At 36.9% G+C, this 27420-nt stretch overlaps 1 protein-coding gene across 12 annotated transcripts in view; it reads right to left on the bottom strand.

Moving 5' to 3' along the window:
- Positions 1-27420, bottom strand: part of FAM172A (family with sequence similarity 172 member A) — a 571031-nt gene that overhangs the window by 286325 nt on the left and 257286 nt on the right. For 9 of the 12 annotated variants that reach the window (XM_053586593.1, XM_053586616.1, XM_053586662.1 and 6 more), the window contains one exon: positions 20311-20529. The exons of the other annotated variants lie outside the window; for them this stretch is intronic. In XM_053586593.1, coding sequence (XP_053442568.1) covers positions 20311-20529 — 219 coding nt within the window. The remainder of the gene's footprint in view (positions 1-20310; positions 20530-27420) is intronic. 12 annotated transcript variants of the gene reach the window in all.

Below are 27420 nucleotides of genomic sequence, written 5' to 3'. Positions count from 1 at the left end.
TCAAATAAAGAACATTAGAAGTGGATGAAGTACAGGTAATGTCACAATTCACAAGTAACACATCAAGATTTTTAAATTTATATTATACCCCTTAGCTCTTAAAATTGATTATGTTAGCAACCGTGTTTTCAACTAACTTTCAGGTTCAAACAAATTACTTAACGAGCCCTTAGTCTATCTCCTGCCTAATAATCCACACACACACACACCAGCTGCTGAGACAAAAGCCAGCTTTCTCCCTAATAATAGTGCAACCTTCAGCAAGTTACAGTTGACTATTGAACAAAACGGGTTTGAGCAGCACAGTTTTTCTTCCCTCTCAACCAAACACTAATGTGAAATCCACACATGCATAAAGGGCACAGGGCTGACTTTTTGCATAGGCGAATGTCCCGGGGCCCACTGTGGAACTTGAGTATGAGCTGATGGTATACACAGTAGTCCTGGAACCAATTCTCCCACTATACCAAGGGATTTTGCTTACATGTAACTCTTCTTAACCTCACTTTTCTCATTTACATCTCTACCAATGAAACAGATGAATTTAAAATGTCTAAAAAACACCTACCCAGTTTTAGATGTTAGCTTTTGACAACTTATTCTGACAGAATCCTTCTCTTACAAACAATGTACTTCTGAAATACAAGGTATACTCTTTACATAAAACAATAAACAAATGTGGGCTAATGAACAGTAAACACTTATGTGGAAAAAATAAGCTCAGTGCCAAAATACAGAACAGAACAAAAAACCTGAGTTTCTCTTTTCAATGACTACAACAGATTTTAGTTTTAATGTTAATCTAATGTTCAACTTCTATCTCATCAAAGTTTGTCTTTTTAAAAAGTTATTAATCCATTATGTAGTTCCAGAAATTATTGAAGCCATTATTGAAAAAAATGTGAGGGGAGGGGCAAGATGGCCGACTGAGAGCAGACTGCTGAGGGAGGCTCCTGTCCAAAAGAAAAGATAACGTCCAGAAACAGCCCAATTAAGCTGAAGACTGGGAGCCCAGCCGAGAGAGAGATGATAACTGCAGTTCACCTCTGCTAAGGCAAGCTGCGACTCCAAGAAACCAAGCTTCAGGTACAAAATTCATCTAGAAGGAGGAGTGTCCGTCACCTCCCCCAAGAAAGCTGTGGTTTTTCTTTGTTTTTCTGTCTCCTTTCTTTTCTCTCTTCATTTGCTCCTACTGGTTTTCTATGGAAAAGCGGTGAACTGTGGACCTCTTGCCTCACCCCATGGGTGAGTGCTGTGGGAAGTGGGGATTACTTCCTCAGAAGGACCCTGCTGTGAATCTGAACACTCTCTTGCTAGGTAGAAATATCAAACTAAAATCTTTCCTGCCATTCTAAATTTCCAGTACGCCCTTCCCTGCCTACCTGATGAACCAGAAGCCGAAGCCCTGCTGAGACTAAGGGATGAGGTTCTTGAGCAGTGACCCCCCTCCATGTCAGCCGGACCAAAGGCCCCCCCTGCAGGAGGACAGGGGCCGTGCTGAGCTTCCCCGCCCCCCAGCCCACCAGGGACTCCGCTGTCAGCCCCGTGCCAACCTGGGCCTACGTACTCCTGCCCTGGACAGGGACTCACTGGTGGCCAAGCACTGCCGTGACCCATGACCAGCACCTTCCCCGACCTCCATACTCCCGCCCTGGCCAGGGACTCGCTGGCAGCCCAGCCAAGCGGTGCCAACCAGCGCCCCATGCCCCCCGGGCCTCAGCACGCCCTGGCCAGGAACTCCAGGAGCCGCGCAACCCACGTCCTCCCTCCTGTACCCTCCCTGCCTCAACACCGGCCCGCTCATCTAGCCAGGGACTCTAGTAGCCGGGCGCCCTCCGGAGCCCTGCCTGCCTCTGCGTGGAGCCCTTCTCCTGACCAGAGAGTGCTGGAGCCTTGGGCTCTCTGTGTCAAAGTCACCGGGTGCCCTGCACTCCCAGAACCATGTGTACCATCCCCAGCCCTGTTGCTGGATCGGGTGTGTCACACTGTGGAGCTGCTCCCACAGCCAGAACTGCCTGGCTGGGGCAGCCCCAGAGGAGCTATACAGGGTCACTCCCTACAAAGGTCCAGCAACATTAGAGTGATCCCACTGTGGTCTAATCTTGGAGAGACACTGCTCCAACTCTGAGGTGGGCCAGAGGAAGCAGTGAAAAACAATCATGAGGCGAAATCAATGGAAAAACTCTAGCAATATGAATAATCAGAGTAGATCAACACCTGCAAGGAACAATAAGGCAGACAGAGCACAAGATCCCATGCACAAACAAATAGCTGAGATGTCAAAAATCGAACTCAGAATCTGGATAGCAAATAAGATCGAATTAGAATTCCAAGCAGCAATCCAAAAGATGTCTCAAGAACTCAACAAATTCAAAGACCAAATGACCAAAGATTTTGACACATTGAGACAAGAAGTTTCAGCCCTCAAAGATCTGAGAAACACCGTAGAATCCCTCAGTAACAGAATGGAGCAAGTAGAAGAAAGGATTTCTGACACTTTCAAATGCTCCCAAACTGTCAAAGAAGAGAAATGGAGGGCAAAAACAGATCACTCTCTCAGAGAGCCCTGAGATAATTTGAAGAAAACCAATATTTGTCTTATAGGGATCCCTGAAAGTGACGAAGTGGATTCACAAGGCACAAAGTCTCTTCTTCATGAGATTAGGAAGGAGAACTTTCCACACATGCCAAGAGATTCTGAAATTCAGATAGCAGACAGTTTCTGAACTCCAGCATGATTCAATCTGAATAAGACATCCCTAAGACACATGATAATCAATTTCACTAAAGTTAATATGAAGGAGAAAATTCTGAAAGCAGCCAGACAAAAGGAAACCATCACCTACAAGGGCAAGAATATTAGAATAACTGCAGATCTCTCTGCTGAAACCTTTCAAGCTAGAAGAGGATGGTCATCAACTTTTAATCTCCTAAAACAAAATAACTTTCAACCCAGGATCCTGTATCCAGCTAAACTGAGTTTCATTTATGATGGAGAAATTAAATACTTTAATGACATTCATATGTTGAAGAAATTTGCCATAACTAAACCAGCTCTCCAGGATATTCTCAGACCTATCCTCCATAAAGACCAGCGTAATCCTCCACCACAAAAGTAAACTCACCCAGAAACCTTTGATCAAATTCCAACTTCCACAGTCGCAAAAGGATTAAAAACGTCCACCAGACTCTCGAAAGCCTTATCAATATTCTCAATTAATGTGAATGGTTTAAATTGTCCTAGTCTAAAGAGGCACAGGTTGGCTGACTGGATACAAAAAACTCAAGCCAGATATCTGCTGCATACAAGAATCTCACCTTGCCTTAAAAGATAAATATAGACTCAAGGTGAAGGGATGGTCATCTATATGCCAGGCAAACAGAAAGCAGAAAAAAGCAGGCATTGCAATCCTATTCGCAGATACAACAGGCTTTAAACCAACCAAAATAAGGAAGGATAAGGATGAACACTTCATATTTGTAAAAGGTAATACTCAATATGATGAAATTTCAATTATTAATATTTATGCACCCAACCACAACGCGCCTCAATTTATAAGAGAAACTCTAACACACATGAGCAACTTGATTTCCTCCAGTTCCATAGTAGTTGGAGATTTTAACACCCCTTTAGCAGTCCTGGATAGATCATCCAAAAAGAAGCTAAGCAAAAAAATTTTAGATTTAAACTCAACCATTCAACATCTGGATTTAACAGACATCTACAGAAAATTTCATCCCACCAAAACTGAATACACATTCTTCTCATCAGCCCACAGAACATACTCCAAAATCGACCACATCCTACGCCACAAATCTAACCTCAGCAAATTTTAAGAAATAGAAATTATCTGCATACCCATATAAAAACATGGAAGCTAAATAACCTTATGCTGAAGGATAGATGGGATATAGACGAGATTAAGAAGGAAATTACCAAATTCTTGGAACAAAATGACCATGAAGACACGAATTATCAGAACCTCTGGGATACCGCAAAGGCAGTCCTAAGAGGGAAATTTATAGCACTGCAAGCCTTCCTCAAGGAAACGGAAAGAGCAGAAGTTAATAACTTAATGGGACATCTCAAGCAACTGGAGAAGGAAGAACATTTCAACCCCAAACCCAGCAGAAGAAAAGAAATAACCAAAATCAGAGCAGAATTAAATGAAATTGAAAACAAATGAATTATACAACAGATCAATAAATTCAAAAGTTGGTTTTTTGAAAAGATCAATAAAATGGATAAACCTTTGGCCAACCTAACCAGGAAAAAAAGAGCAAAATCTCTAATTTCATCAATCACAAATGGTAAAGATGAAATAACAACAGACCCCTTAGAAATTAAAAAATCCTTAATGAATATTACAAGAAACTCTACTCTCAGAAATATGAAAATCTGAAGGAAATCGACCAATACTTGGAAGCACGCCACCTACCAAGACTTAGCCAGAACGAAGTGGAAATGTTGAACAAGCCTATATCAAGTTCTGAAATAGCATCAACTATACAAAAATCTCCCTAAAAAGAAAAACCCAGAACCAGATGGCTTCATGTCAGAATTCTACCAAGCCTTTAAAGAAGAAGTGGTACCTATATTACTAAACCTCTTCCAAAATATAGAAAAAGAAGGAATACTACCCAGCACATTCTACGAAGCAAACATCACCTTGATCCCTAAACCAGGAAAAGACTCAACAAGAAAACAAAATTATAGACCAATATCACTAATGAATATTGATGTCAAAATACTCAAAAAGATCTTAACAAACAGAATCCAACAACACATCAAAAAAATTATACACCATGATCAAGTCAGATTTATCCCAGGGTCTCAAGGCTGGTTCAATATATGTTAATCTATAAATGTAATTCAGCACATAAACAAACTGAAAAATAAAGACCAAATGATTCTCTCAATTGATGCAGAAAAGCTTTGGATAATATCCAGCACCCCTTCATGATCGGAACACTTAAGAAAGTGTTGGTATAGAAGGGACATTTCTTAAACTAATAGAGGCCATCTACAGCAAACCCACAGCCAGTATCGTATTGAATGGAGTTAAATTGAAATCATTTCCACTTAGATCAGGAACCAGGCAAGGTTGCCCATTGTCTCTATTGCTCTTTAACATTGTAATGGAAGTTTTAGCCATTGCAAGTAGGGAAGAAAAGGCGATCAAAGTTATCCACATAGGGTCCGAAGAGATCAAACTTTCACTTTTCGCAATGATATGATCATATATCTGGAAAACACTAGGGATTCTACTCAAAAACTTTTAGAAGTGATCAAGGAATACAGCAATGTGTCAGGCTACAAAATCAACACCCATAAATCTGTAGCCTTTATAGCTACCAAAAATAGCCAAGCCGAGAAAACAGTCAAGGATTCTATTCCTTTCACAGTAGTGCCAAAGAAGATGAAATATTTGGGAGTATACCTAACAAAGGACATGAAAGATCTCTATAAAGAGAACTATGAAACTTTAAGAAAAGAAATAGCTGAAGATGTTAACAAATGGAAAAACATACCATGCTCGTGGCCGGGAAGAATCAACATTGTTAAAATGTCCATACTACACAAAGCAATATATAATTTTAATGCAATTCCTATTAAAGCTCCATTGTCATATTTTAAATATCTTGAAAAACTAATACTTCGTTTTATATGGAATCAGAAAAAACCTCGAATAGCCAAGACATTACTGAGCAATAAAAACAAAGGAGGAGGAATCACGCTAGCAGAACTGAGACTGTACTATAACTCGATAGTGATCAAAACAGCATGGTACTGGCACAAAAATAGAGAATTAGATGTCTGAAACAGAGTAGAGAACCAAGAGATGAATCCAGCCACTTACTGTTATTTGATCTTTGAGAAGCCAATTAAAAACATTCAGGGGGGAAAAGATTCCCTATTTAACAAATGGTGCTGGGTGAACTGGCTGGTGACCTGCAGAAGACTGAAACTGGACCCACACCTTTCACCATTAACTTAGATAGACTCTCACTGGATCAAAGATTTAAACTTAAGACATGAAACTATAAAAATACTTGAAGAAAGTGCAGGAAAAACTCTTGAAGGAATCGGCCTGGGTGAATGTTTTATGAGGAGGACTCACCAGGCAATTGAAACAGTATCAAAAATACATTACTGAGACCTGATCAAACTAAAAAGCTTCTGCACAGCCAAGAACATAGTAAGTATAGCAAGCAGACAGCCCTCAGAATGGGAGAAAATATTTGCAGGTTATGTCTCCGATAAAGGTTTAATAACCAGAATCCACAGGGAACTCAAATGTATTAGCAAGAAAAGAACAAGTGATCCTATCTCAGAGTGGGCAAGGGACTTGAAGAGAAACTTCCCTAAGGAAGACAGACACACGATCTACAGACACATGAAAAAATACTCATCATCCTTAATCATCAGAGAAATGCAAATCAAAACTACTTTGAGATATCACCTAACTCCAGTAATAGTAGCCCACATAACAAAATCCCCAAACCAGAGATGATGGCGTGGATGTGGAGAAAAGGGCACACTTCTACACTGCTGGTGGGAATGCACACTAATACGTTCCTTTTGGATGGATGTTTGGAGAATACTTAGAGATCTAAAAATAGACCTGCCATTCAATCCTATAATTCCTTCACTAGATATATACGCAGCAGACCAAAAATCACAATATAACAAAGACATCTGTACCAGAATGTTTATTGCAGCTCAATTCACAATTGCTAAGACATGGAAGAAGCCCAAGTGCCCATCGACCCACGAATGGACTAGCAAATTGTGGTACATGTATACCATGGAATATTATACAGCCTTAAAGAAAGATGGAGACTTTACCTCTTTCATGTTTACATGATGGAGCTGGAACATATTCTTCTTAGCAAAGTATCTGAAGAATGGAAGAGAAAGTATCCAATGTACTCAGCCCTACTATGAAGCTAATTTATAGCTCTCATATGAAGGCTATAACCCAACTACAGCACAAGAATATGGGGAAGGGGCCAAGGGAGGGACGGGGGTGGGGGGGGTTGGGGTGGAAGGAGGGTAATTGGTGGGGCCACACCTACAGTGAGTCTTAGAATGGGTAGAGGCGAAACTTACTAAATGCAGGATACAAATGTCTACATATAGTAACTAAGAAAATGCCATGAAAGCTATGTTGAACAGTTTGATAAGAATATTTCAGATTGTATATGAAACCAGCACATTGTACCCCTTGATTGCACTAATGTACACAGCTATGATTTAACAATAAAAGAGAGAGAGAGAAAAAAAGAAACTTTGGCCCACAATATTTAAAAAACTTTCTAAAAGAAAAATAGTGGCTATTTTAAAAGGTCAAATTATTTTAGAATTACCAAATGAAAGAGCCATCTTTGTCTTCATCACCTCCTGAAGGAGAGCTGATTCTCTGAAATTTTACAGAGAAACACCAAGTATTTAGCATTTAGTAAGCTAAATTAAAGGTTTTAGGAAAACAAATTTGGGCAAAGGAATTATTTTTAGAAAAACCAGAAATTAGGGAAAGTCTCTATAGATGACCGACCATTCAGATTAATACTTAATGCTACCTTTACTTTGTTTTCAAAGACTCCCTCAGTGAACCACTAACTGTGGTGTATAATCTATTATTTTTCAAGGAAAAACTCAATTTTCCTCTAGAAATTAATAAATATAATATTGAAAATGAATTAATATTATAATATGAAAATGATAGTATTTGCAGCTGTAATTTTGTTCTCTAAACAATTTCATAATGTTTGTAAATACACATATAATTTAAACTAAAGCAAGATGAGTCTATCTGGGAGTGGAGTCGGGAGAACAGGCAAATGTCTAAAGAAAAGCTGAAATCAGAGTAGGGACAAAAAAAGACCAACTACAGTAAACAAAGCACTTTTGAGAGAGCTATATGAAACTTTTCCTCATTCCCACATGCAATAATTGTAAACCCCCTTGCTTTCCAGCAGCTCACACAACATAGATGGACGGTTTGAGACTTAGGCAAAAGTACTGCACCATGCTAGGGCGTCTTGTTCCTGAAGAGGAAAAAAAAATGTGAGCCCCAGATTCTAGACCCAGTCTGTCTTTTCATTACAACCCAATAACAAGTCTTTGAACACACCTTTTTATTGTGAGGAATACTGTTTGTCTTTTATCACAATAATTGCCTTGCCAATTAAGAAAAATCCATTCATCTACTCATGTTTGGACATATATTTTACACATACACAAGAAGTCTAGTAGTACCGCTTGCAAAAAATATCCATGATTGGAAATGAAGTACAGTGTGAAAAACATAGGCTTTGCAGTCACTTGGGCTAGGATCTTGGTTGTTACTCTTCATACGGATACAACTATGAGTGAGTCTGTTTATATCTCTGAGCTTCATTCTATACATCTGTAAAGTCAGCATAATACACGAGACTAGTGTAAGGATCACGCAAACAACAACTACCTCTAACTTGACAAACTGATGCACAAGGGTCCTAGCTATGGAGAGGGATTTGGAGACAGAGAATCTGAAATTTTCTCTTCTTCCAAAGAAGAGGGGGAAAGTTGTGGGAGTAGAGGGAGGGTCTGATATCCATAATCAAAATCAAACAGAAGTGTGGTCACTCTAATTCAATTTTATTTTTTATTTTTATTTTTATTTATTTATTTATTTTTGAGACAGAATCTTACTCTGTCATCCTGGGTAGAGTGTCCTGGCATCATACCTCACAGCAACCTCAAACTCTTAGGCTCAAGCAATCTTCTTCTCTCAGCCTCCCATATAGTTGGGACTACAGGTGCCTACCACAATGTCTGGCTATTTTCAGAGACAGGGTCTTGCTCTTGCTCAGGCTGGTCTCTTAACTTCTGAGCTCAGGTGATGCACCCACCTCAGTCTCCCAGAGTGCTAGAATTACAGGCATGAGCCACAGTCAAATATTATCTTAGACAAGAAAAAAAGGAATCACTTTGTAGAACTAGGAAGAACATGGCTTCAGAAATAGGTCATGGCCCAGATGCAACTTGGATTAAAAATAAAATATATGATAGTAATTGTTACTAACATTTACTGAGTGTATGCTGTATGCTGAGCCAGGTACTAACTACTTAACTGCATCACCTCTTTTAATTCTCAGTAACGACCCTATTGAGTGAATATTATTATCCTTACTTTTCTGATGATAAAATCGAAGTTTAAATTGCTTAAGTCATTTGCCTGAGGTCACAGTGCTATAGTTGACAAAATATCAACCTGAACCACACATGTCTGACAGCAGCACCCCTCTCTTAACCTCTACAGAATCAGTCCAATGCAAAACAAGACAAACTTAAATCACCTGTGAAGGCTTAGTAGAATACAGTGGTAAATTAGACCACAGCTAGAAAGTAGGCAAAGATGAATGGGCTCTCTCAGAAAGCAAGTGCCCGTCCATTTTGGGAGGAGAAGAAGTGAGTAAAGTGATTGCTGAATCCCCAAATGAGCAAGTGATTATTCTGTTGTTGGGAGAGAAGCAATAGAGAACAAGTTCTAAATCCTCAAATACCACTGGCTTGATCAGTGTGGACTGACAGCTTAATTTCAATAAAGGGCAGAGTGGAGGTAAGGGTGGCAGGGGAAGCAGTTGACACACAGTGCTTCCTGAGTCCAGATGAAAAGAGTTAAAACTAGGTAGATCCAAATGCCTCAGTGATCCAGGCCTACCCTGTGCTAGTTCTCTGTTCCAGTCTACAAAGCTGCTCATGTTGATTGATCTAGTTTTACATTATCTAACGTGTCAACTGAAATAGGTTGTTATTTTAGTCTTATAAACTGCTTTCTATGTTCAACTCCAGAAAAGAGGTGTAGATCTGTGGTTCTAGAAATGTGGTCTACAAAATTCTGGGAGTTCTTGAGATCCTTTCAGGGGGTCTACAAGGTCAAAATTATTTCATTATAATATGAAGACATTATTTGTGCTTTATACTGTGTTGACATTTGCATTAAAAGTTAAAAAGCAATGGAGGGGCCATATGTGCTGGCTCATGCCTATAATTCTAGTAGTATTTTGGAAGGCTAAGGTGGGAGGATGGCTTGAGGCCAGGAGTTCAAGACATGCTTGGACAACATAATAAGGCCCCTTCTCTATGAAAACAAACAAACAAACAAAAAAACAAATTAGCCAGCTGTGGTGGTGCACACTTGCAATCCTAGCTACTTGGGGTAGTGAGGCAAGAAGACCTTTTAAGTCTAGGAGTTCAAGGTTACAGAGAACTGTGATTGTGCCATGATATTCCAGTCTGGGTAACAGATCAAGAACTTGCTTCTAGGCTGGCCGTGGTGGCTACTGCCTGTGATCCCAGCATTCTGGGAGACTCAGGCAGGAGGACTGCTTGAGCTCAAGAGTTGGAGATCAACATGAGCAAGAGTGAGACCCCCATCTCTAAAAACTAGCCGGGTGTTGTATCAGGCGCCTGTAGTCCCAGCTACTTGGGAGGCTGAGACAAGAGGATTGCTTGAGCCTGAGAGTTTGAGGTTGCTGTGAGCTATGACACCACAGCACTCTACCCAGGGTGACAGAATGAGAGTCTGTCTCAAAAATAAATAAATAAAACAAACAAACGTTTGTAAAAACGTTTGTTTGTCTTCCATTGCCTTCTGTTTCTAAAAAAAGAAGGCAATGGAAGACAAAATTCACAATTGCCTGTGACTTAGCATGGATGAAGGCAGTGGTACCAAAGTATGCTAGTATTCATATTTTTTATGGGGTGGAGGGAGAAGCCAACTTCATTTCTTAAAATGTTGACAGGTAGTAAAAAATTACTTTTATTAAATCTCAAGCTGAGTATATGTTTGTTTAATATCCAGAGTGATAACACGAAGTTATACATAAAGCACTTGCATATACAAACTATGCTATGAATGTTTGGAGAAGTGTCTGTGCACTTGAGTTTTGAACTAAATAGTTGCTTTTTAATGGAACACCATTTGTAGTTGTAAGACTGAAATTGTTAGTAATACTAATAGAATTTTTTATACTTTATAATAAAATGCATCAATACTTCGAGATGATCTATATAATGAAGTGCAACAGTATTTTTCCAAATGACCAAAGTCACACAAAGATCCACTTAATGTACAAAACAGATCAATGGATTTTTATGAGAGTTCAAACTGTGCTTTAGATTCCACGTAGCAACTAATGTTTAAGGAACTACTTCTTATTGAGTGTTGGTATAGCGTGAAAGAGGAACATACTGAAACAACTATTAAAATAGTCCTTCCTTATACAACTGCATATCTGTGTGAGGCTGAATTTTCTTCATATACATCAGTGAAGACGAGATATCACAAGAGTGAACATAGAAACAGATGTAAGAGTTCAGCTGTCTTCTACCAAGCCAGACATTTAAAGAGACTGTCAAAAATGCCATACTCCTGTTTTTATTTTTTTAATTTAGTTATTTCTCACAAAAACAGGTTATTTATGTTATCATGTAATTGGCTTGTTATTGTTACTTTAAAATAAATATTTACAGATTTTCTCCATTTTAATTCCTTAGGCATAACCCTTATTAAAAACCCCTACAGTGACCTTAACAATGTATAAGCATAAGGTTTGAGCATGTAATGTTAGGGACCGTTGGTCCTGAGTACAGAAGGTTTGAGAATCACTGATGATAAGCCAACAGGGAAAGACCTCATTCAGCTGTAATGCTTCCCCTATTTCCTAAGGCAGCAGTTCTCAACCTGTGGATCGTGACCCCTTTGTAACAATGAAAATACATCACGCATTAGGAAAGTTGAGAACCATTGTCCTAAGGGAAAGAGGTAGGCAGGGAAGAGGAAGGAAATGGGGATATACTGAATTGTAACCCAAAGTATCCCACTGGTTATTTTCATATTCATTAATTACATCATTTACAAAACCTTCAACAGATTTGATAATGCTTATTTTATAGACGAAGAAGCTGACACAGAGAGGAAGTGTAATCGACCTAACACAACAGATGGTAAGCAACAGAATCAAGGTCATGGCATGAACCTCTTTATTTCCGAAGTTGATCTTTCCACTACATATCATATTTATGACAGAAACCAGCCCTTCCCCGCCTCCAGAACTGGTCAAAATCTACCAAAAACTTGTAAATGCAGAGCTTTGGTCTTTAACATAATTTCTGTTCTAAATCTAAACAGCTAAATCTTTTAGATGTCTAATTCTTCATTATTGTCTTGTTTTACCAAATTGAAAGAAGGCTTGGTCCACCTAAAAATGGCTTTTAATTGAGTTTATAGCACAATGCACTAATTTTCTGGTTTGGGCACACTTCAGGTATAATACACACAATACAAGAGAACCGCCATAGTTGACCACTTCCTACAATGACCCCCTCCTTTCTCAACCTAAGTCTCAGATTGGACATGCACCCCATGTATGTATCAATACAACAAGCCTAGTTCCTTTTGTTGACCACCTCCATATGTTGACCAGTTTGTTACAGCCCCTTGGGTAGTTAACTATAGAGGTTCTACTGTATAATAATTATTTTAATGTCATGTTAGTCAACATTGGAGAATAGATTTATACATAAAGGCAACATCTGTCTCTTTTGGTTTGTAGGTTCATGTATACAAGTCATATTCATTCAAATCTTTACTTAAAAACCTACTATGTTTATTAGGCTTTTAAAACACAAAAACATAAAGATTACTTTCTGATGATTTAAAACAGAATTATGGCCCTTTTAATGCTTTTAATCTCAACACTTTGTGCTTACTTTCTCTATAGTCAAGCTTGGTCAGTGTTCCTTTTAAATGAAAACGTTAAAATGGAGAAACTAAGGTATGTTTTAGTGAACAGTTAATGATTATATTTAAAAAAAATTTTTTTAATTTTTACATATACATGTGTTAATTAGGTTTCCATTTTTTTGCCTTCACAAAATTAAAAAGACTTAAAATTTAATAACAATAACAATGTTTAAGATAAGGATCAGAGGGTAAGAATTTTCAGCCTCACCAGCTGACCCCCAGAAGGTGAGAATCTCTAGGTTAGTAAATACACTAAGTGCTCCTGGGAGGGTAGCAAGCCCAGAGAAGGCCTAGACGCTCAGGGCGCCCTTTCCCACATACATCTATGCATCTCTTCCATCTGGTTGTTCCTAAGTTGCAATCCTTTATCAGAAAGCAATAAACATAGATATTTTCCAGAGTTCTATCAGTCTTTTAGCAAGTTATTGAGCCTGAGAAGGGGGTAGTAAGAAATGCTCAGTCGGAAGAATGGGTGGCTCTGGGTAGCACCTGTGGGTAGGGCACCAGCCCCATATACTGAGGGTGGCAGGTTCAAACCCGGCCCCGGCCAAACTGCAACAAAAAAAATAGCCGGGGGTTGTGGTGGGCGCCTGTAGTCCCAGCTGCTCGGGAGGATGAGGCAAGAGAATCGCCTAAGCCCAGGAGCTGGAGGTTACTGTGAGCTGTGACACTATGGCACTCTACTGAGGGCAACAATGTGAGACTCTGTCTCTACCAAAAAAAAAAAAAAAGAATAGATGGCTCTCCCAGAACTTATGACTGGTGTCTGAAGTGGGGGCAGCCTTGTAGGACTGAATCCTTCAACTTGCGGGTTCTGACACAAACTCCAGGTAGACAATGTCGGACCTGAATTAACTGAGCTGCTGGACACCAGCTGGTGTAGGAAAATTGGAGAACAGGTTGGTGTCAGAAAAAAAAAAAAAAAAACATTCCATAAAGGTGCGAGAGAGTACAGGGCCAAGAACATTAAGACTTGACTTCTTTATCAATTGATTCTCAACTTGAAAGAAGATGTTATTTATTGGCCCTAAAGCCCAAAGACTGTGTGCCAGACACTATTTGCTTTACATATATCATGATCATGATTATTTTAGAGATGGAGTGTTGTTGCATTGCCCTGGTTGGACTCAAAATCCTAGGTTCCAACAATCCCTCTTACTAAGTACCTGGGATTATAGGTGGGCACCACCACACCCAGCCATATATATAATTATTATTTCATTTTTGAGGAAAAAAAACTGATGTGTAGGGGAACTTAACTTGATGCTGTACTACATCAAGTGGAAGAGCTGAAATTCAAACTCAGATCTATCAGACTTTTAACCTCATCTTCATACTCTCATCTTTGCCATGCTCTGATTCTGAATGTTATTCAAATACTACCCTGTTTCCCGAAAATAAGAAGTGTCTTATTTTAAGGTGTGCTCCCAAAGATGCGCTAGGTCTTATTTTCAGGGGACGTCTTATCTTTCCTGTAAGTAGGTCTTATTTTCGGGGAAACAGGGTAAAAACAGGCAACAAGAAAAGTTATTATCATAATCTGCCTTCAATGACAAGTTTTAATCTGATTTAGAAACATGAAAATGCCTTGGAATATAGAAAACATTTATAATAATAAAAGTTTATATTGAGTATTAAGATATTAACTAAGCCTTCTTTACTTCTCTCAAGTTATTTTAAATGATTTGGGGGCACAAAAATTAAAAGGAGGAAGAAGAAGAAAGCTAAAGATATATTTGATTGGGGGGTCTCAGCTTCTAAAGAAAGCAAAATCCAATATGAACAGCAGCAGCCCCTGGTGGTCCAAAGGGAAAAAAATAGCGTATCTACAGCTCTGCGGGCACAAAGATGTTTTTTAAAAGAATACATGTACATATTTAGCAATTTGACTCAGTTCTCAACCCAACACATTAAAAAACAGATGCTTTAAAAAATGATCTGTTGGCAAGATGCTTGTTAAAATTTTATCAGTTGAAATATTAAAATTCATTATGAATTAATTAACACATTATACAAAAATAAAATGTTTTTGTTTCATCGTTTTACAAAGTACGATAACCAGTGGTGATTAACACTGGGAATTTTGTGTGTCTTGATATGTGTTGCTCAAAAAGAAACTAAATTTACAGGATTACCACTAAATTGATGACATTTTCTGTCTTCACTCTTGAATTCAGTTGGCAGATGTTTTCGAGAACAAAAAATTCCATCTTATTACAAAACATATTAAGCAAGTTTTCCTACCAGGCATGTCTGACATGATGTTTATTGCCTAGACCAAATCAATCCCTTAATAAGCCATAATATATGCCAGCAAGTACATTATTTCATAGTTAGGGAAAGTTGCTACATGAAACAGTAAGTTCTTTGATCTCTCATGCTCTGCTCCTAATGCATCAGAAAAGTGCTACATAATCCACTAGTCAGTCACATCTATTTATACTCATTTAGTAGTAAAACAAAATTATGCTTTGTTAATCGTAAAGGTTTAGGCCTGGATTCTACTTTACTTCTGCCTGTGCATACCAGATATCTGTAAAAACTTGAAAAGAGATTGGTTAGTTGCTAAGATAATAGAGAAAAAGAAAATTTAAATACTTGAATATAATAGGAGGAAAATAAAACAGCTCCAGAGATTAAACGATTATTGTTTATAAAGTTATCAATTGAATTTGGTTGCTGAAGCACTAGATAGAAGTGACTCCTTGGAGTCAGTATGGAAGAGAAGAGGCTCAGAAGAGACAAAAGGCGACATTTACTGTCGAACATCAGAAACAGAGTTTTTAAAAATGAGATTCAGTTTATCAGAGCTGGCTGTTTCTCAACAATTGCAAAAATTCACATGAACATTGAAAATATCACTCAGAAAACTAGACAACACTAAATATCTAGTATGTTAAGGAATATACATTTTTGATGGATGTCAACAGCCAATCACTCCATCAGTATGTGAATATCTTCAATGTGCACTGCCAGGCCCTGCCAAGGTTCCTATTCTGTAAAGGTCCCCTCCACATGTTGACTTTCCCTTTTGGGGCCTTATAACTCTTCTCGTCTCCATTGCCATCACCTATTTTGTTTCACATGCTGGTTCTCACCCCTCTAACTCTCATAAGAGCAGCCCACAACAAAGTCTCCCTATAGGAAAGAAAGATTCAAGCACTTTCAACTCAACATTAGATAGATCAGCATCTAGAAGTGGGGAACCTGAAGCCTTCCAATCTAAAAACTGTTCGTTTTAAGTCACATGACAATGGTGGGGGTCAAAGATGGTTTGTTTTCACATGCCCCTGATGCCCCTCCCATTGTTTTGCCACTGTTCCAGCACCCTTTTAAATAACGGGATTTGTTCTGCAAAATTTGAATTCAGTCAAAAGGCTGCACTCAAGGATCCAGCAGGCCACATGCGGCTCCAAGGTCCCCAGTTCCATGTGCTGCAGGTCCCCTTGTCTAGGTGTCTCTAAACTAAGGCCTTGTCTTTTTGCTTTGCCCTCCTTCAGTAGATTAAATTCTGGTGAGTGGGATTACTATCAGTTCCTGACTCCCTTACAATATGCTTTGTGCGATTTCAAAGAGTGGCTCACATCTAACTGCCTGTTGAAGACTGACAGGCAATGCCAAAGTAGATAAAGTACTCTCAGAGATCTGGATGATGAGGTGATCTGGTGGACAGGCATGGAGGACAAACTGGCAATGCTGATAAAATCATAAGACCAAATACAAGAGAGACAGGAGGAGAGCACATGAGAAATCCTGCTATGTTCATTAATAACGTAACTTTCTAAGAGTCGTGGTAAGAAGAGGTCATGGGTTATGGCGAGAGAAGGAGGCAGGATTTCAGCTAGGCACCACAAAAAGGATAGAATTTGGATGGAGAAGGAACAGGAAGCACAGTTGCAAATTCCGTAAAGCACAACGTGCATACGAGGCGGAGCAAACACAGCAGCCTGCTGTCCCCTTAGAAGCAAATGCGTGATTTGAAATCGCATTAAGTCAGGATGAGACATTTCTATTTCAATCTATAATTTTAGCACGATAATGATGTAGCTCAAAAGCAAAACAGTATACTCCACTTTTATATGTTCAGATGGAAACGTATGGCTCAATCAAGATATCAAACAAGTCTTGACCTACTCCCTTTCTATTGTTGGTTTCTGGAATGTAATCTCAGCTACTGGATTGGGCAGGGGACCAACAGTGTGGTGGTGTTTGTTTCCTCATATAAAATTAAGTAGCATACTTCAATAATGCAGGACATATTTTTTTTTTTTTTTATTGTTGGGGATTCATTGAGGGTACAATAAGCCAGATTACACTGATCGCAATTGTTAGGTAAAGTCCCTCTTGCAATCATGTCTTGCCCCCAATCCTGGCTCTGTCACTTTACTTAAAGTTTATTGTGGAGGCTCTGTTATACAAGTTCGTACTACGAAGGCTATTCTAGGCTCTCAGATACAGAGATGAGCAAAACAGACTGAGTACTTGCTCTCATGAAGCTTATATTAAAGAGCTATGTGACCTTGGGAAAGTTAATAAAAGTTGTTTTCTTTTTCCAGAAACCATATAAAAAGGGCCTTAATTAGTTCCAACAGGAAGAGGCACAGGAAAGGACACGACAGCTCCCATCACAACAGACTCAGTCACCACCCTCCAAAATCTAAAAGTTTTTGACCCACGGTCTCCTCCTCTGTAAACCTGAGACAGTATCAGTGATATTATTAAAAGAGAATATACGCAAACACACACATATATAAATTGTTTATGAACAAGTTAGTGTCTATTAAATGACAATTGGCTAAAAATTTTTGTCATTGTCAGATGTAGTTTGCTGTATCATATCATACTTTTACTGTATGTGATTTAATTTCATCTTTCAGAGACATGTTTTGTTTTCAATCTATAGAATAAAGTGGTTAAGAAGAAACAGGACAAACATCAATAGTAATTTGAAGTCCTAGTTTCAACACTTAGTTATCCCACTTACTAGCTGTGAGATCTTAGACAAACATCTGTACATCAGTTTCCTTAAGTATAAAATAAGGATAAAATGACGTGTTCTACCTATATATTAGGCCATAGTGAAGAATAGGTGATAATTTCAAAATGTTAGTAAGTACATAAATAAAAGTTAATTTAGCTGTAATACATACCATACCTTATGTCTGAAATTTACAAACACTTGTTATTTGGAGATAGTAGGAAAGAGAGCACGGAAAGTCATTTCTTGGGTAGATCAAAACTACTTCAGAATTAATGCTCCTCATACAAATGAACCATTCTGCTTCCCACTGCAGTACCAAACCTTACTAACCAGAAGTATGTTTGGACAATGCCATATCTCTGCTATTTTGCACAATTTTAAAGATTTTTAAAAGAGATGGTATTTATTTAGAAAAAAGATTTCATAATTAAGACTATCAGATACAAAGTTGTGTCATCCATGTGAGTCTACTTTTGTCTATCAGTGCTTTCAAGGGCAAAGTAGACTGATTAAGTGAAATGGAATGACAAAGAGGCAAAAATACTTGAGGAAGAGAAGTAAACAACAAAGAAAAGCATGAGAGAGAGCAGGTCTTAGTGATGCAATACAAAATGGTATTTTTTTCCCCTTGGCATAAGAAGAAAAAGATGCAGGGATAAAGGAAGCAGATGTGAAAAACAGAATAATGAAAATATACCCACACTGGGGGACAAAAGAAAAAAAATCAAAGCAATGATGACAAGATAAAGAAAAAACAGAAAGGAGGAAATAAACCTATGAGACAGATAGATGCTTACTCAATCTGTGCGTGTCATAGGCAAATAAAAGAAACTTTAAGAAGAAACTAAAAACTTAATTCATAAAATCATTTTTTGCTTGCATTTTCAGATACAAGTTACTCTTCATGTGTATTTAAAAACCTTACACAATTCCTAGAATCTGGATACCAGAGGTAATTTTAAAACCCTGTCATAGGATAGTCGATGACAGACTGAATCATATACATATGTGTAGAAGGAAGGTGAGGACAACTGACAGAGAAGGAGGTGACATCAGGACCCTGCAGTGGTCAGACATGAGAAAGGAGGGAATACAACCTCCGTGGAATCAACAAGCTACTTACTGATTCCAAATCCAATAACTGCTTTTGGTTTTCAAATAATCCATCAAATAGTGAGATGCTTTTCAGAAATTTAAATATTATAATCTGCCTAACTTTTGCTTGACTCATTATATGAAGTGCTTTGGGTGGCCTGAGTAGGATGCTTTTTTGGGGGTCTTGAGAATTTATGTGTTATGTGACTGTTTAACTGTCATAACTTACTCAACAGACTGACCTATAATCAAATGTCTTAAATGTTTGAAATAGGATTCTAAAAAGTAGAGCAATTATGCCATGGACTGGGAATATAATACAGAAAATAAAAACTTAGAAAGCAATGTATTTCTCTTCAAAGTCCGTGTTAAGTACTTAATTAATGATCTTTTAAAGTAAATGTAGAAATAGCTCAAGTTGAATAATCTGAAATGTTACTATTAATCTACAGTGTAATTTTTATAAAACGTTAGTTTATGTTTTAATGTTCAAATTAAAAGTCCAGCATCTATAATAAGGGCTTAGAAAACTACACAAATGTCCCATATATAATGCACAGAGTGTCTACCAATCAGAATGTGTCAAAGTGCAAGTAACACTGTTGTGCCCTTCAGACCCAGAGACCCCTGGGCAGCACTGCTATGTCAGCCCATGCTACAGGCACTACAGAATCGTACTGTAACATATGGAAGGTTCGCTGGGTGGGACCAGAGAGAAGGAAGGAGTTCCTTCATTACACTATTGCTGAATTATTTTAGCTTCAAAATTTATTAAGATATTAATTATCCTGTCCACGTTCAGAAGTTAGGCTGAGAGACACCATGTATTGACGGTTGCTTATAGGAAAACCATGCATTATCCAAGGAAACTGACCAACCACAATGAGGAATGTTTTGCACCCTGCATTATTATTTTGGCAAGGACTATGTCTTGGAATTATCAGGCTGCATGCAAACTCTCTATGGACAACTTAATAGTATAAATACCCTGAAGAAATAGTATGTTAGGAAACTGAATTGGAATGTTTTCTTTTTTCTGTATATATCATAAAAATTATTTTAGAAAATTTTCCTTGAATTAGTATATAACACAAAAAGAAACAGCATTTGCACTTGAGACTTCTATGAAATGTCACACTGAAATAAGAATGATGTTTTGCAGTTTTGAATAAAAAAAAAAAAACATTTAGTAAATTTCACCTGTACCCTTCTAAGATGCACCGTAGGTGTGGGCCCACTAATTACCCTCCCTCCACCCATCCTCTCCTCTCCCCTCCCCTCCCTTGCCCCTTGTACACAGCTATGATTTAATTAAAAAAAAATTTTATCTAAAGACAACCATGGAAATAAGTGACTGAAAATTAAAGAATGATTTATAAGAAATAAAATCTAAATAAAGTAAAAGAAGCAGTGAAGGAAATCAGTGATCTCACTTACTCTGATATACAATTGCATCATTTCTTTTTCTCTTTGGGGGTTACGATACTTTTCATAGAAATCACGTCGCTTCTTTGTGTCTTTAGAAACTTTATCTTTTCTTTCTCGTTTTTCTGCTGGCTCATCTGAACTATCGGAAGATGACTGCACATGTGTCTTTGGCTTTTCCACTTCAATATAGTTTTCGTTGGGATTCAGTACGATTACTCCATACCCTTCCTGTTTTGCAATGAAGAAGGTGGCATAATTTAATTTTTGAATCTATTTCAATTGATAAAAAAATCTGTAAAATCTCAGACCAATTTAATATAGTTGCACATCCACTAAAATATTCTTTTAGGAATAATTATGGTTTTAATTTTTCCAAAAGAAAGTCATTTAAAATTGCTTGCCTTTATTGTGTATGTAAATAATCACATATTATCTATAAGAACAAAAAACTGAATTGCAATACAAAGTTTATATAGCTTAAATATAAAAAAGTATAATTCATATCTCCCTGAACCTCAAAAATGATTGAAATAAATAATAAAATAACAAGTATACTTTCATACCCTACTAAAATTTATAATACACATTATGAGAAAATAATATAGTTGAAATTGAAGTTCACAATTCAAACTACATTTTCTTGGAATTTTTCCTTTAATGAGCACTTTTATATGTTTAAACAAATAAGCAATTAAAAAGAAATCTAACATTCTACAAACTTATATATTTTTGGGAACACATAATATCTACCTTTGCACCTTGGGTTTTATTCACCCCATTTCTTTTAGGAGAACAGACAAATCGTAAAAGAACAAACTATAGTCGTACTATAATGTATGGAAGCAACTCTTTAATCTTGAAATTTCTTTTTCCAAACTACCACAACAATTTCTCTTTATTAAAAACTAGGACCGGGGAACAAGAACGTTAACAAATATAGTTTGCCGTGCTATTTAATGCTTTTTTTTTAAGTGTGTAAAACATATATTTTCCTCTCTGACTCATTTCTAGCAAGGCAAATATTTCTATGATTATAATTAAGGAAACTTTTGATATTTATATTATAACTGATGGAATAACTTAACCATGAGAAACTAGAGGATAAACAATAACCACTGACAAGCATGTGCGACAAAAATTTTTGATGCTATTATATATCCTGTCTTTCAATTCAATTCTGTATTGTGGGTGTCCCAATTATCCTTGTAAAACACTTTAAGGCAGGGGGTCCTCAAACTTTTTAAACAGGGGGCCAGTTCACTGTCCCTCAGACCGTTGGAGGGCCAGACTATAGTTCAAAAAAAAAAAAAAACGATGAACAAATTCCTATGCACAATGCACATACCTTATTTTGAAGTAAAAAAAACAAAACGGGAACAAATACAATCACACCGCCACATGTGGCCGGCGGGCTGTAGTTTGAGGACCCCTGCTAAGGTCACATTTAAAAGATGTGTTGTATTAGAATAAAAACATAAGTGCTATAGAAAATAAAAGTTATAAAATATCATCCTTAAAAAGGGTACTATTTTTTTTCAAGAGTTTAACTACAGAGTCTTGAAACTTGAAATTTAAAATTTAATTCTTTTTTGACAAGCCAAAAATCAAAGATGATTTGTAAAAATTGCTAGCAGTAATAATAAACCAGCATTAGCATGGACTCAATTATCTTATTTTAAAATACCCTATACTGCTGCTAGTGTTTGGTCTGTTTACAGTTGATTTCATAGGCTACTTACAAGCTTCATTGGGATTGATTCAATTTTTACTCCCAAGCAAATGATATTATAAACTAAAACAAACAATATTCAAGATCATTAAAGTTTTGATTTTAGTGACAAGACTATTAATTAAGATATAGTCATCCTGCATATGTGAAAACCAGATAATTTATAACAAACTGATAAAACATGATACATTTTTTAACGATGTTCAAATAAAACTTTCAAATAATCTCTCTTCCATGAGAGTCTTATAAAACAGTTTACCAATTTTTAAATTTAAGCATTCTCCATCAAAGCATAAGAGGAGATTTTTATTTAAAGTTTTTTAGCTGGTAAGTCCAAAGTTTTACCAAAAGATATTTTATTTTGTTCTGCTTTATTCCAATCCGTGTAGGTATTCAAAAGTCTTGTAACTCATTGTGATCACTGTCAGGTAGACAGATTGTCACTTGGTGATTTTCTACAGTTGGACACACTTGACTAGTTATTAAAATCACATCTGAATCAAGTTCCTACCCCTCTCCCTTGTGCCTCTTACAACTTTTCACGCCCTTCTCAAATTTCAGCCATAACTTCTCCTCCCACCAAAAGTAAGTTAAAGAACACTGTTGCACTCTACTAAACAGGGTGAAATAGAGGCATTCAGTACACTGTCTTTGGTGTAAGAAACATAGTCTAAAAGGTCACCATAGGCCAAAAAGAAAATTGCCTCCTTACCAGACTCTGTACTGTGAGTAAGTGGTCTCCTGTCATGTCTCCTCCCTGCCTTCTCAGAGGGAAGTGAACTTTAAACACACACACACACACACACACCTCAGACTCACACAGAGTCAGCAAACTTAAAATAGAATCACGTAATTCTTGGAGATGAAAATAGTGATATACTACATTTTGAAGATAATATAGAAAATTTCAAACTCAAGGTAACAAGTGTGACTTCAATAAACTGGTATTATATGAGCATCATCTTTGCACCACAAATTAATTTTTAAAAAGGTAAACTTTGAGCAAAATTTACAGTCACCAGAATTACAAAACTATTATCTCAATTTAATCGGTAGAAACAACATTGTCAGAGTATCAGGCTTATTATCTTCAAGTTTTAGAAATCACAGATTGGAAAATTATTGTGCCTACATCTAAAATACACTCTGAATTTTGATGTGTCCATCTACATAAGTATAACAATAGACACATATAACTCATCAAAGAAGTAGTATTTGCCTAAGTTATTGATTATGTAACTGAAAATTATATGACTCATTCGTTCAATTTTATAAAAGACACAATGTCAATTTTTCACTTAGGCATGAAGTGATAAAAACTGATTCTATTTTAAAATCATCATTACTTAAATAAATTAAAGAAGTTTCATGATTTAGATCTCAACAATGAATGTTTCTCTTTTAAAATCTGAACTATTTAGAAAATGTTTTATCCTTTAGGTATTTCAGATTGCCAATTTAATAAATGTAACAACAATCAAGAAGCGTTCAGGAACGTTTTCTACAGAAATGGGAGCTCATTTTAATAAATATCTTTGTTGCTAATTCAATTACCATTCTGTAAAAACTTAACATTTTTCAATTAAAATTTTTCTGTTAAATTATTTAATGCAATATTCGCAGAGCCTATTCAAGCCATGTTACAATGAGTAGGAAAAAGCAGGAGCAACAAAATACAGTTAACATCCCACCTGGTGCTGTAACCACAGACACACAGCAAAACTTCATCCTTTCCTTCTGTTCTCTGTCATATACATCGTCAATAAAACCCCTTTAAGCTACAAAGCTTTTTGCCATGTTAACATTAATGTATGGGAACAGTGGAGTCAAAGCAAATAAGGTAAAGCTAAGCTGAGACAAAATATCAGTTGTTCAATGTAACTGTTTTCAATGGAATAATATCAACTTACTTTAAAAATCAAAACAAATGCCATTTTAAAAACTGATTATTTTTATTCCCAGTAATTCAATCAGCACACAACAAAATAAGACATGTCAGTGTGACCTTTACTGAATCTATCCACAAGTTTCCTAAGTTTAGGAAACTACCTTATAAAATAAGATATCAAATAGAATATAGTAAAAAAACTATGTATTGCTACTCTAATAAAGACTCTATAAATTATGATTAGAATCTTAAACATTTTATGTAGAAGTATTCCTTTATATATTTCATTATTTCTTAAGCGTGTTAAATTTCTCATAAGATGAAAAGTTCGCTCATTTCAAATACACATGGAAACCTCTCCCGTTACCTATAAAAAGATAAAATGATCAAAGTAATTATCTAACATTCTCCAACTAAACAAATAAAATTTCTGGTATCTTTTATAACGATCTACCAAATCAATTCCAATCCCCAACATTTCAGGAGACAAAGCACACATAAAGTTGTTAATTGACTCTATGCATCACACGACCCAGGAGAAGACCAGCACGGTGATAATGAGCAGACACTGGGAAAGTTAACTTTATCTCTTCAGTTCCTCTCCTTCCATTTTCTAGGCTTTCATAGCTATAACTGTAGCTTCACGTTCAGACCTGTGTTGATAAGTTAAACTATGAGACCTTAATCAGAAACCCTCAAAAGTTTACCACTAGACACAGCATTTTATTCAGCAGAAATCCTTGTGATCTGAATGGAATACACAGGCCTTCAGGCCTTCTTTACTTTGAAGTCTATAGATGTACTTACTAACAAATAATCTGCCATTTGTCATTCAATCAACAAATGATGGCTTAGGTCAGAGAGGTCTAAAACGGACAGGTTGATGCCAAAATCAAAGAACCAAAGAGGAAGCCTTCCTAGAGAAATTAAATGAGTACATATGAGTATGTATCAAAAAGATTCTGCAAATAGATAGAATTAAAAGATGCCTCACCCAAACCAGACTACACTTTTGGCCCCCAATGAAACCTTGCTAAAACTGAAGATTTATCCAAGTTAATGTGCCTACTAATTACCACTTATAAAGAAAATGGAAAATAGGGGTTAATTCTACATTTTTTCAAATACCTTGTGGTTAGCTAAAAAAAGAATCAGCTGAAAGTACTCATCTCTTGCAGTACTGCTAGGATATTAACTACCAATACTGCAAGCCACATGTGACCAAAGAGGTCCTGGGTCAGAGTAGATGCCTTTGACCTATGGGACTATCTGTTTTGGTCTTCAGGCAAAGCTCTGTAAGAGATCATTTGACACAAATTTATCAGTCACATTGCTCAAGTTCAGCATTCTGTCTGCTTAGTTTGAAAGAAGATAGGTGCTCATCCTCAAGAGAAAGGAAGCCCAAAGTATTTTATCTACAAACTACATCTTCCACAGACAAACCACTATCCATTCATCTTTTCTGAAAGATGTATGATGTGTTTATTCTCATTTTTTTTTTTTTTTCACAAGAAGCGTATGTATACATCAGCGTTGCACCATCCGAGGTGCAGTAGTGGGACGGGGTCATGACAACCAATCAGAACTCCCTGGTGAAGCATTAAGCTCACATAGCTGTTGGAGCTGCAGCTCAGCTTGGGAAATGCCCCCTCCATTATTTCAGTAATTTTCTCAAGACGTGACCTGTAACTGAAAAGCCTGAAATGTCACTGGACTCCGTCTTGTGTTTCTTCTCAATGTGCATTTAGGTAACAGCACACTCCTAATATTTTGTAAAATGTTCATCACAACCAAACTTCAGCTTGTGGCTCCCTGCTGTATTTCATGGTATAAAAATACTATAATATGAACCAACATAGATTATCCCAGTTAAGTTTCTAACTTCAAATAGCTCATCAAGTTAGTCAGTAAAAGAAAACATGCCACAAAAAGTTTTCAGAGGACCACCTGTTGTCTATTATTTTTACATAGCACTTACTCATAAATCATAACACAGGGTAATTAATCAAGCTGTCAGAGAGAAGGTCAAAGGTTATAGGGTAGAGTCAGAAGGTCATGCATGGGCTGATAGAGGTCAGGGTCACACTGCATTCCTCATTATCAAGTTGGGGATGAGAGACGGCCCAAGCAAACAAAAGTGAAAGCAGATGGAGAAGTGAGTGGATAAAAAAAAAAAAAAAAAAAGAAAAAATTTCACAAACAAAAAGAAAACTGAAAGAAGACTGTCAGCTGCCTTCAAATGGAGAACAGAAGAGAAATACACTGCAATGTGCCCAAAGGAGCTCAAGAACATAAAGAAACTGCAGTTTTATTACTAGAATTGAGTATAACTTTTCTTGCCCATTTTACTGGTGCACACTAAGCAATATTAGAAAATGCGTGTTTGGCATCTCTACACCTTTTCTAGTTAGTGTGCTCAAGATTAATAAGGTAAGGCAAAGAGTTCCAAGGATGAAGCATGATTTACAAAAAACAAAACCAAAAGAAACTTACACTAGCAGGTTTTTTTCCCCCTTTAATATTGCTTGAAGGTTAAAACATAGATGCAAATAAGTTTTAAGCCATAAGACAAATAATGTCTTGAATATGATACAAAGATATCCACAAACATAAATGCATCATATGAGTGCTTTTGAATAACAAAACAGATATAAAATATTCTATTATTACGCTGGCCTGAATTAGATGCAGAATACTGTGCAAAATTAGCTGTCACCCTTTGCTCAAAATCTTTGTTAATCTCATTTTGAATGTTTGCAGCTTTATCAACACATGCATCAATGTCAGCTCCTTGGTTACTGAACCGCTGTAGTTGGAAGAAGATATAATTAAAATGTTTTGGCACAGAAAAGGTGAAATTGTATCTTCCCTTGTTCCCTTAGGACTCTGTAGAACATGTAGGATATATTGACAAACACACACCCTTGTCTCCAGTTCTGACATCTCAGGTCGTCCAAATACCATTTATTTTAAAACATTTACTTTGTACTTACCCATATTATCACTGACTCCATTTCTAACTTTTCCTAAGTTTTAGAAAGTTGTGTTGCTTAAAACTTCACAAATTTCTCTTCTACTTATTTATGGAAGAATTCCATGCACAATAGCATCATAAAATAAACACATTTGACATTCACTATCAAAGACAGAATTATGACAACATTATAGCTTTGTGTAATCTCTTACATTTCTTGCTTTTCCTTATCATAAAATGACACAAACATACACCCACATATTTACATATTAAACTAAAAAAGAAGTAACAATTACAGCTGTTGCCCTGACAGTAATAGACCAATGTCCTTAATTGGATCCAGGGAACCCAATAGACACAACTTTATCACATGGCCTGATAAAGACTTGGATGGTCGGCCTGATCTTATGAACATAACTGTTCTACATGGCAGTTATGCCCTTATGCAGAATCAAAGTCCAGTGTTTCCCGAACTTTCTATCAAAATGCATTCTAAAGTAGTCTAAATATTGTAGCTATGAAACTTCT

Source organism: Nycticebus coucang, chromosome 1 (genome assembly GCF_027406575.1).
Source record: "Nycticebus coucang isolate mNycCou1 chromosome 1, mNycCou1.pri, whole genome shotgun sequence".
In the NCBI taxonomy this organism is placed as follows: domain Eukaryota; kingdom Metazoa; phylum Chordata; class Mammalia; order Primates; family Lorisidae; genus Nycticebus; species Nycticebus coucang.
The sequence above is the reverse complement of the archived record's forward strand: the minus strand, read 5'-3'. Positions and strand labels throughout refer to the sequence as shown.